This window comes from Panthera tigris, chromosome F3, assembly GCF_018350195.1.
Source record: "Panthera tigris isolate Pti1 chromosome F3, P.tigris_Pti1_mat1.1, whole genome shotgun sequence".
Classification (NCBI taxonomy): Eukaryota; Metazoa; Chordata; class Mammalia; order Carnivora; family Felidae; genus Panthera; species Panthera tigris.
This window is the reverse complement of record NC_056678.1, coordinates 69369115-69380036: the sequence shown is the minus strand read 5'-3', so window position 1 is coordinate 69380036 and position 10922 is coordinate 69369115. Positions and strand designations below refer to the sequence as shown.

Sequence of the window (10922 nt, the reverse complement as noted above, 5' to 3'; positions counted from 1 at the left end):
CAAGAATCTTTGTAGAAACTTTAATTCAGATACTGCTTCAAATTGTGATCTAGTGTTTACAATGAGAAGACTCAAATACCACTTTCATTGAGAAGTACAGAAAGCAAAAAAGGTTGCCAGATGCCAAGGAAAAACGAGCAAGAGCCCTACGAGGAAGTACTTTAATCACTTTTCTTAGGAAAAAAAAAAATTCCAGGCACTAACAGTTCACAACATTTCAACAACAAAGTACTGTTTGAGGGAGGTTTCCAGGACCTGGGGACTCTGAAGTCTTAGGAAGAAAGGCTGGTCTCCTGCTTCACTATAGATGGATGGCATAGGTCGTAAATGGGAGACTTCTGGCTGTTGAGCCAAGTGGAACCCAGTGGAATGACACTTCCTTCTATAGTTTCTTTTCCTTCCCGTCTCCCTTTTCCCTCAGAAATGCCACCACATAAAGTCCAGTAGCAGTTAGCTTGGGCTCCAGTCTTCACCTTGGACAACAAAGGGGATGAAGACAGGAAGGAAGGTCACTCCTGAGTCTCCATGCTTTCCTCTTCCTCTCCTTGAGGTGGTTCTTCCGTATTCTCCTCCTCTTCTTCTCCTTCCTTCTTCTCTGGTGGCTTCTCATAAGCCTTTTCTGAAGGTGTCACTATCACTCCATCCCAGGTAGAGATTTCAGAAGCAAGATCTGGAAAAAAAATGCGATTTCAGGCAACTAGCCCAGCATACAAGTCATAACCTACACAGTGGAAATAGTAACACATCTGAGTAGCGTAGAGCTTTGTAGAGCAGAGTACCATAAAGATCCCCTGACCCACAACGATCACTCACAGCTGGCATCACCCTCCTGGCCGAGAATCTTCCGAAAGCCACCATGTGAGAGGATTCGGACCAGAGTCTGAGCTGTGTAGCACACCATGTCCTAAAGGGGAGCAGAGTGAGAGTAAACTAGAAAGGGGAGTTAAAGTACCGTATCTGATGAATATTCTCATGAAAACAGATGAGGACAACTTTAATTTCAAGACCAAAGTTTGTGAGAACCCCCAAATCCCTGACCCGTAAAGACCACATTGCCTTTGCCTTCTGATCTGGAGTATTCAGGAGTAGGACACAACACGCAATTGCAGAGCTGACCCCATACCTGTTGTTCCAGAGTCATGACGGTGTGTACTCTGAAGTTGCCACTCTCACAGGGGTCAGTGATACCCACTGACCCTGGCAGGAACAGTCCTGCAGCCAGGATCTGTAAGCAACGTCTGAAGCACACAAGAACGTTTAAAAAAAAAAACCACACACAAGACCTCTCACACCAGCCCCAAACCCAAAGAAGCATGCTGTACCTGTATGCCACGTTTAGGGCCAAAGGCTGTCTGGTGGGATTGTTCATCACAGCATAGTGCCCCTGGAAAATAATCAACCTGGTAGGTGTGCCATAAACTTGACAATTCTAGCCAAACAAACTGAAACCTCAAACATTCACAAAACAGATTGTTGAAGTCTAAGTAAAATGTTCATATTCAGAAGCAGTTCTGAAACTAGCTGCTCATTCACTGATTTCTCATTATCTCATTACTAAAATTACATCAGTAACAAAGAGGAATAGGGACAGTAAAATTACTCATTCAACTGAAACTCTAAAGACCCAACGCAGTAATAAACACCATGTATTTACTGAATTATTGCCCACCATGAGACTGATTTTCAGCTTCACCAAATTTCCGATCCTGGCCGGTTTCAGAATAACTGCTGTTAAATAGGGGTGACCAGGAACTCCAACTGCCCGTTACTTACAAGTAAGTCAAGGATCCAGGGTGTGAGGGGCTCAAAGCCAGGAAAACGAATTCTCAGGTCCTTCAACAGTCTGATGAGAACTTTAACTCTGAAGGTAAGAGGAACCCAGGGATTAAAATATCATGTACTTCCATCCCTGAGGTACAGAGCTGTTGTTATTTCTAAAACTATACATTCTGTTTCTCTCCATCTAAATTTGCTTACTTAGGGGCACCCGGGTGGCTTAGTCAGTTAAGTGTCTGACTTCAGCTCAGGTCATGATCCTACAGTTCATGGGTTCAAACCCCACATCAGGCTCTGTGCTGACAGCCTGGAGCCTGAAGCCAGCTTTGGATTCTGTGTCTCCCTCTCTCTCTGCCCCTTCCCCACTCACTGGCATGCTCTCTCTCAAATGAATGTTAAACAAAAAAACCTTTTAATTTGCTAACATAAGGTGCATTAAAAAAAAAAAAAAAAAGAAACCTGGCCAATTATAGCCAAAGAGTTTTAACAGAGGAAGTATGGAGGTATCCTGCTATTCAGTATAATTAGAATAATTAGGTTATTTAAACTCAAATAGCAAGGAACTCACGTGGACTGAGAAGCATTTTCCTCAAACCAGCGGGCATGTCTGATGGCTGCTAAGGCGCTCTGCAACACCTTGATGTCCACTATAAGACCAGCAGAACAGGCCACGATGAAACACTCCTGTCACTAAGCAAGCAATTCAGCCTCCTTGTAATTTCTTAAACCACCCCAGGTTCCTCAGACCAGCAAATCACTTGTCTAGAAATCACTATTCCTCCCCTAAACCAAATCTGTAAGCACGCAAGATCCACAACTTTCTCCAAGAGCCCATTCCCTCCATAAATACTGTCCTCCAATCCACTTGCTTTCTTGGCCATCCTGTCTGGCAGTTTCACTAGCAAGCTAGTAAAACTGTCTCCAAATTACAGAGGGAGATAGTGAAGTCTGGGGGTCAACTTAGGTCCAGAAGGTTTCACGTGGAATAGCAACTAGCTAAACACTCAACAGCAACCTTGTCTTATACCATGTTTTGAATTTCCCCCAAGTATCCCAGAAATGGAAAAAAAGGACTAACAGTGGAGTTCTGGGTCCAGTTTTCGGAGATTGGGTGGCACTGTTGTAATGAGAATCTTCACTGTAGCATCAGAGGAACTGATCTCGAAACCAGTTTCATTGGTCAGCATGGTCAAAACTGAAAGAAAATCAAAACCTGTAACGCCCCCATCTCCCTTAGATGACCAGAGGTAAATATAGGGTTGAAGTAGGAGAGCAGATAGGTTTCTAAAAACAGCAAGAGTCCAGAATGAGGATTCAAGATACTTTTGTAAGAAAGAGATGGGGCGCCTGGCATGGGACACTTGACCTCTGGGGCACGAGTTCGAGCCCCACACTGGGTGCAGAGATTACTTAAATATATAAACTTCAGAAAAATAAAAAAATAAATAAAAGTAACGGAGATGAACTGGGTATCAAACACTGGAGATCACTGCAAAAACTTCCGCAACACAGAACTCTGCATTCAAGAGGCGGCTGGCTCAGAATGCGTGGCTCAGTCAGTTAAGCACCAACTTCAGCTCAGGTCATGATTTCGCTGTTGGTGAGTTCAAGCTCCACATCGGGCTCTCTGTTGTCAGTGCACACACAGCCTGCTTTGGATCCTCTGTCTCCCTCTCTCTGCCCCGCCCCTCAAAAATAAACAGTAACAAAAAAAATCTCTGCATTCACTCTTCTTTCTAGCCTGACCTTTGTTAAAAGTGTAGTTGTCATTATAGGCCTGGCTCCTACTGAATACATGTCCAACAACAAACTCAAACCAACCTTCAGAAGGATCTTGTGCTCTTAGGCTTTCCACAACTTTGTTCCCTAGGGCAGCAACAGCTTCCACTAGATTGAGAGAAAAGGAGACCATGAGCATTGTAATTATTCACATACTTTCTGTACATCTCTATGGTACTCCACACCGATCTGTGCCCCATGTACAAGGCTGGAGCAAGGGCAAGCAACAGAATAAACGCTTGTACAAGGGAAAGCTAACACTCGAACAGAGAAACAGGAAGTCTCAGGGAATAGGCCACCTCCTATACCCACATCCTTTTATAGGAGAGTTTCTTGTCAGTGGCACTAATGCCATGTGGGGCTGGAGGTAAGGTACACCCTGTGCACTGCAGGGTACTCAGCAGCATCCCCGACCTCCACTCCTTTGATGCCAGTAGCCCCAAATGTCTCCAGACACTGCCAGATGTCCCATGAGGGACAAAACCACCCCCTGCTGAGAAACGCTGCCCTGTAGTAACTGGCCATACATTCTTTCAGACACACAGCCCAGACTTTGTCCTTTATTACCCCAATATACATTTAAAAAAATGAATTCCCCATTCGTTTTCCAAACAACCTTTCCTGCAAGAGATTTGGGCTTTAAAGATCCCTATGCCTCAAATGCAACTTTCCGCTCCTGTGGCCAGAAAGAGGTGCACTCACATGTTGGCAGAATCTTTAGGATTACCACCAGGTCGGCCACGTTGTGTCCGGTTGTCATTGTTCCCTTTTTATATGATCCCACCTGTCGGACTTCTTCAATTTGCTGTTGGAAAAGGGATTTCGGGGGGGGGGGGGGATGTAGAAGTGAAAGATGGCCTAATTCCTCTCAGAAATCAATGACGACACAATTATTACCCAGAATTGGAAGTAGCAGAGGTCAAATGATATCCCAAAACAACCACATGAAAAGCCTGATACATTATGGCTACCTGATAGCAGTAATACAAGTTTTATCCCTGAGATCACCACTAGTAGAAAGGAATCCCACTATGCTTTCCTTTCCATTTCAAACTTGGCTTTGGAGATTAAGGAAACTTCCGCACAACCAAGGCTGCCCTTTTCTATGACTAAATCATTAAAGACTCACCACTTCAAACGTCCCTGGAGCCACAATCAAATTGTCAATCACATTGTTTATTTTTGTCACCAGGGAAAGGATAGAGGCCTAAAAAACAGCATAAAATAAAAAATGCCCTGAAGTGAAAAATTACAGGCAACTTTTCAGAGTTTGAGTATTTTCCCCTAATCCCTTCTAGACAAGCTGAATCAATACCTACACAGGGTTTTGAAAACACTCTGACCCTTCTGGCCTTGAATATGCCAGGAGAGTAACTTTTTGGCCCAAAGACAGAGTCCCCAGTGACAATATGAAAGCACATGTAATGCTTATACAATCCACCTGGCACTCTCCCTCTACCCACAAGGAGAAACCAGGCGAACAATTAAACCCTCTGTCAAGTTTAGGCTCTGGTAACAGGAACCTCACCACGGTTATTCACTTCTCTGGCTTTCTTAGAGAAATCCGAGGAGGAAAGCCAAAAGAATATACCTGTTCGGCAGAATTAGGAGCAAGGTCCTGATTCCTCTTCAGCAAGGCCTCACTGAAGGAAGTTTCATCAGGTGCTGGCTTGACCCGGGGGAAGGCCATTTCACACTACAGCAGAAAGAAACACGGATACACTGTTTACCGAAAATAATGCATAGGATGGATCCTTTGCTCTGTTGCCACAACAGAAGAAAACTGGAAAGAGAAAAATCTACGCTGCTTTTTACTCCTTAAGATATTCAAACAAGTATACCCGCCACAAGGACTGGCCATAATGTAAGCTCTCGGCGCTTTTACACCAACAGACAAGCCAGAGACCCAGTTAACCTTTTAGAACAAAGATTGCAATCCTGTTACTGCCAACAGGGGCCAAGCACTCACCAAATAGAAATCAAATGGAATATGTGGCACGAAGGGCCTGAACCTAAAACAAGAACAACAAGGCAGATCATTCATCAGATAAAGTGGGGCCACACTCCTCAGCGGGGAGCCCGGGAGCCGGACCTCACCGAGGCGGGGCACCCAGCGCCCCCCGACTGCAGCCGGGGGGACTGAAGCGCGGACCGAGCCGTGCACAGGTGTAGGAACCGGCACTCACCCTCCTCCGGGGCCTCCTCTGGAACCAAAGCGCCCGCCACGACCACGGCCTCGGTCACCCCTACAACGGCAGAGATTTAACTGGCGACCCCGCCGAAGGAGCCCGCAGCACACCGGCCGCTCTGACTCCCGCTTGCGCTTCTCGCTCCCGGTGCCCAGCGTCACCACACCGCGCCTCCTCCCTGGACGACTCGATCACAACCCACAGCGAACAACGCCGGGCTGCACCACCGGGTCCCCGCGAGAAATGCCCCATGACCCCCGGGCCACGGCCCCCAGCGCTCGAGGGACGAAAGCGGCTGCCCCTTTATCCACCGACGCGGTGGAGCCTTTACCCGCACACCCTCTATCCCCCGACGTGGCGCGCTGGGTCTCCACGCCTCCACAGCCCCCGACCGCCGCCGTCGCCCCGGCCGAGAGCTCTCGGGCTTCGGGCAGACCCCGGACGCGCGGCCCCGTCGGGAGCCCCGGCTCCTGTCGGCCCACCTTCCCGAAGTTTTCGGGGGAGCACCCTGAGCCTTCGCAGAGCAGCCCAGTGCCCTCACCTCATGGCGCCCTAAATCCCGAACAATGGAGTCCACGCCAACCGCCCCTCTCCTCGGAGGAGCAGACGACCGGAGACGCGGCTCGCCGGCGCGTCCCAACAAGCTCTGCCGCGATTGGGCCGCGCCGCACCCCGCCGCTAATGCCCATTGGCTTACTTTGGCAGACCGGCCTACAGACCAATAAAGAACGCCTGCTGTGTCAGAAATTAGCCAATAAGAACAGATTTGCCAGTAGTGACTATTTTTGTAACCAGGCCCTAGGTGGCGCGGTGTAAAGAAGCCAGAAGAGACCTTTCTATAGGATTCCAGAGCCCGCTCCCGCATCGTAGCAGAGTGGCGCAGCGGAAGCGTGCTGGGCCCATAACCCAGAGGTCGATGGATCGAAACCATCCTCTGCTACAGCGGCCTTCTTTTTCTTTTTTTCTGCGTTTTCCTCCTTCAGGACACTATTTAGAGTTCAATTTTCTTCAGTACTTAAAATCACCTTTCTGTTACTTTCTCCTTCCTCAAAAATGCAGCCTTTAAAACCTGTTTTTGCCATCAGCAAGTGAAACGGGAACGGGAAGGACTTTAAGCAACACCACGCCTGGGTGGAGTTCACCGAAGGCTGGAAACTTACGGCAGGAGAAGCGGATTTGAGAAAAGGGCATATACTGACGGAACCAGAGGGAAGAGCACTGATGATAAGGGACTAGAAGTGAAACTGAGGCAGCCTTTGAAAGAGGGCTCAGAAAAAGCGAGCAGGGGAAGGGAGAGGGAGCAGCCCTCGACCGCACATCCGCCGCCGCTCCCGGGCGGCCGCGTCTCCGCCGGGTCAGCGCGCTCCCGCCCGGCGAGCACGCGCACGCGCTGTCCTCGCGATCCGACGGCGCGCAGCGCGGCTCCTGCGCCTCCGCGAGTCCTCGTTCTCCCGCTTCTTGTCTGCTCTTGTACTGATGAACGTTTATTTCCTTCCCCGCCTCTGTTAATTGGAAGTTACGCATTCTTTTAGCGGTTACTCTAAAAATTACACCATACATCCTTGAGTTTGCAAAGTCTGGTTTTATGCAGTACTTATACCCTCCTCGTAAAAAATGCAGAGACAATGTAACTGCATTTACCACCATCACTCCCCCCAGAATTAGTTGCTGTTGCTGTTGTGTAATTCTGTTACTTTACTGATGTATAATTTACTACAGCAAAAAGCACAGATCTTAAGCTTTCCTCTCGATTAATTTTGAGTAATGTATTCTGTAACCATCACGTAATGTATTCATGTAACCATCACGCAGGTTAAGGTAAAGAACATTTTCATCACTTAAAGTTCGCTCATACCCCTTTACCCTGCCCCTGGAGGGAATCACGATTTCCTATTTCTGTGAGCATGGATTAGTTTTGTCTGTTCTTGAACTTCACATCAGTGGACTCATACTGTATGTACTTCCCCCCCCCCCCGCCCCCAGTTTCTCTTGCTTGACACGTTTCAAGATTCTCCACGTTTTTGCATTTATCAGCAATGTATTTATTTTTATTTATGAGTAGCATTCCATTGCTTGAGTATATCCATTCTCTTGTAGAGCCATTATTCCCACTGGCTGAGACATACAGGAACACATTTTGGTTGTTCGAACTTTGGAGCCATTATGAATAAAGCTGCTATGAACCTTTTTTGTGGAAGATTTGTGTGGCCAGATACATTCGTTTCTCTTGGTAGGTGTACATGTGTACAGAATTTAAATTCTGTATTATTATTTTTTAAGTAAGCTGTATGCCACACTTGGGTCTCAAATTCAGGACACCTCCCCCCACCCCCTGATGAAGCGTCCCATGGCTCCACCGACTGAGCCAGCCCGGTGCCCCTTTCACCTTTGTTTCTGAAGGACATTTTCTCTGCATAGGGAACTCTAGCTTGAAGGTTATCTTCTTTCAGCACATTTATGGTATTATTTTGCTATCTTTGGCTTCCACTTTTGCTGTGGAAAAAGAATTGCCAACCTAATGGTTGCTCTTTTCAAAGTAATCAATCCTCCTTTTTTCCTATTTTATTTTTAAAAATTTTTTGTTTATTTATTTATTTGGAGAGAGAGAAACAGACCAGATGAGTGGGGGAAGGGCAAAAGTAGGGGGAGGGAGACCAAGCAGACTCCACGCTGCCCGTGTAGAGCCTGATGAGGGACTTGAATTCACAAACTGAGAGATCATGACCTGAGCTGAAGCCAAGAGCTGGCTGCTTAACCGACTGAGCTACCAAGACACCCTTTCCTATTTTAAAAATTTAGCCTTTGATTTAATTTCCCACTATTTCACCCCGATGGGTCCCAATATGGATGTTTTTAACCTCACTTGAAGTTTGTTGAACTTCTTGAATCTGTGGCTTAATGTATTCCATCTATTTTTTAAAGTTTCTCAGCCATAATCACTTCAAATATTGCTTCTACCCTGTTTTTTCCCCTCCTCTCGGGGCTCCAAATAAAGGTGTTAGATTTTTTCACAGTATCCTTTCTGCCTCTAACACTCTCTTATGTTTCCCATTTCTGTTTAACCTGTGCTTCACTGTTGGTAGTTTCCCCATTCTTTCTTCCAGTGCATTCCTTGCTCCTCAGTTGAGTCTAACTGTTAAACTCACCGATTGATTCTTAATTTTGTTTTTTGAATATCTTGGGTGTGAATTTTCTATTTATTTCTGGTTTACCCAAGTCCAAGGTTTCCCCCAAGAGTGCAGCTTTCGGGACCCTAACCCAAAACAGGAAGGTGGCTTGCCAGGTTTCTCACCTTCAGGGACATTTGGACTACAATTTTTGTCTCACTTGCCCCACACAACGCATTTTCTGCCACCAATTCCAATCAGCAAATGACTCCAGGGCACAAGCAGTCTTACCATTGTCTCACCTCTCAGACTTCCTGTCTTTCACACCCTCAACACCAATAATTCTTCACTGTCTTTCAGTGTTTTGAGTTTTTAAAGCATTTCATCCAAAATTTTGAGTTGTCTTCAGCTCAGGGATCAGGCAGCTGTTTAGTCCACCACTGGAAACAGGGGCTCAATTACTAAATTCGATTTTGAGCATAGTCATTTCTCCTGAGTTTCACTCCACCAACCCAACGGCCCACTGGACCCCTCCACTTGGGGATCTATAGGCGCCTCACACCCAATAAACTAAAATGGTTATCATTCCCTTGCGCTTGCTTAGGCAGCACATATTATAAAACTGTCATCACCCCTCAAAAGCCTGCTTCTATAGCTCCTCAGCAAATGGGTCAGTGTTACCTAAACCTCAGTTATTTGTATACTGTCTTCTCGAAGTCCAATTGATTCTACTTATAAAATAGCTCTCTATAGTCAACAATACTGTGTTATCCACGTAAAAAAGTTGTAAGTGGGACGCCTGGCTGGCTCATGGTAGCACATGTGACTTTTCCTCTTGGGGAGGTGAGTTTGAGCCCCATGTTGGGAGTGAGTAGTTTACCTAAAAAAATAAAGGGGGCTTTTTTTTTAGGTTTTTAAGAGGGTGGGTCTCATGTGTTCTACACACACACACACGCACACACACACACACACACACAAGAACACAATGAAATGTTTGGAGGTGATGGATATTACCTTGATATTGTGGTGATGGTTTCACAGGTATATACATGTTCACACTCGTCAATCATATACATTAAATATGTACAGTTTATGCCATATCAATTATACCTCAATAAAACCGTCTTTTTAAAAGTTCCTTCCAACCCTCCAACCCTCCCCCTACATCTCAGGGATGCGAGAGAGGATCTAAGCATCTGACTCTTGATCTCGGCTCAGGTCTTGATCTCAGTGTTATGTCTTCAAGCCGGCGTTGGGCTCTGCACTGGGTATGAAGCCTACTTTTTTTTTTTTTTTAATTTTTTTTAACGTTTATTTATTTTTAAGACAGAGAGAGAGAGAGACAGAGCATGAACGGGGGAGGAGCGGAGAGAGAGAGGGAGACACAGAATCGGAAGTAGGCTCCAGGCTCCGAGCCATCAGCCCAGAGCCCGATGCGGGGCTCGAGCTCACGGACCGCGAGATCGCGAGATCACGACCTGAGCTGAAGTCGGACGCTTAACCGACTGAGCCACCCAGGCGCCCCTGAAGCCTACTTTAAAAAAAAAAAAAGGAAAAAAAAAGTTCCTGCTCCACCCCCCCACCCCCCCCCAAAAAAAAGTTTCCCACTCTCCCATCTACCTCTGTAGCCTCTGGAGCTCCCCTGTAAAGGACAAACATATTATGCCTATTATGCAAAAGCGTTCATGACCTGCCCTCTGCTCCCCTTTCTGGCCTCTCCCCAGTCATTCCTAAATGCACACTCTTTACATTATGGGCCAGGATCGAAAACATGAACTCCTACAGCAGCCAGGCTGGTAATGCAGAGTAGGTAGGAACTATCATGGACTAGAGTCATCTCAAAGAAGGGCCGCAGGCAGGAGTCATCTATTGCTAACTATGATATTTCAAGATAGTGAGAAATCCAAATATTCGTGTGCCATCTGCCGATTTTTTTTTTTTTTTTTTTTTTTTTTTTTTTTAAAGAAAGCTGTTTGTCCAACATGGGACTTAAACTCAGGACACGGAGATCAAGAGTACCGCTCTGCCGAGTGAGCCAGTCGGGCGCAGCTTTTTAAGTGTCGGCAATGAA

At 46.4% G+C, this 10922-nt stretch overlaps 1 protein-coding gene and 1 non-coding gene across 2 annotated transcripts; one reads left to right on the top strand and one right to left on the bottom strand.

Annotated features, from left to right (window-relative positions):
- Positions 1–147: 147 nt before the first annotated feature.
- On the bottom strand, positions 148–6389 carry ILF2 (interleukin enhancer binding factor 2). Its single transcript, XM_007087950.3, has 14 exons — positions 6286–6389; positions 5742–5801; positions 5525–5567; positions 5147–5251; positions 4685–4762; positions 4258–4360; positions 3598–3663; positions 2855–2971; positions 2345–2423; positions 1774–1861; positions 1323–1384; positions 1124–1238; positions 814–904; positions 148–670 (listed from the first exon to the last, which is right to left on the bottom strand). The coding sequence occupies exons 1-14, from the start codon at positions 6288–6290 to the stop codon at positions 510–512; spliced, it is 1173 nt and encodes a 390-aa protein (XP_007088012.1). The 5' UTR covers positions 6291–6389; the 3' UTR covers positions 148–509.
- Positions 6390–6612: 223 nt separating this feature from the next.
- On the top strand, positions 6613–6684 carry TRNAM-CAU. The gene has a single exon. It is a non-coding gene; the product is annotated as a tRNA-Met (tRNA).
- The last annotated feature ends 4238 nt before the right edge of the window (positions 6685–10922 follow it).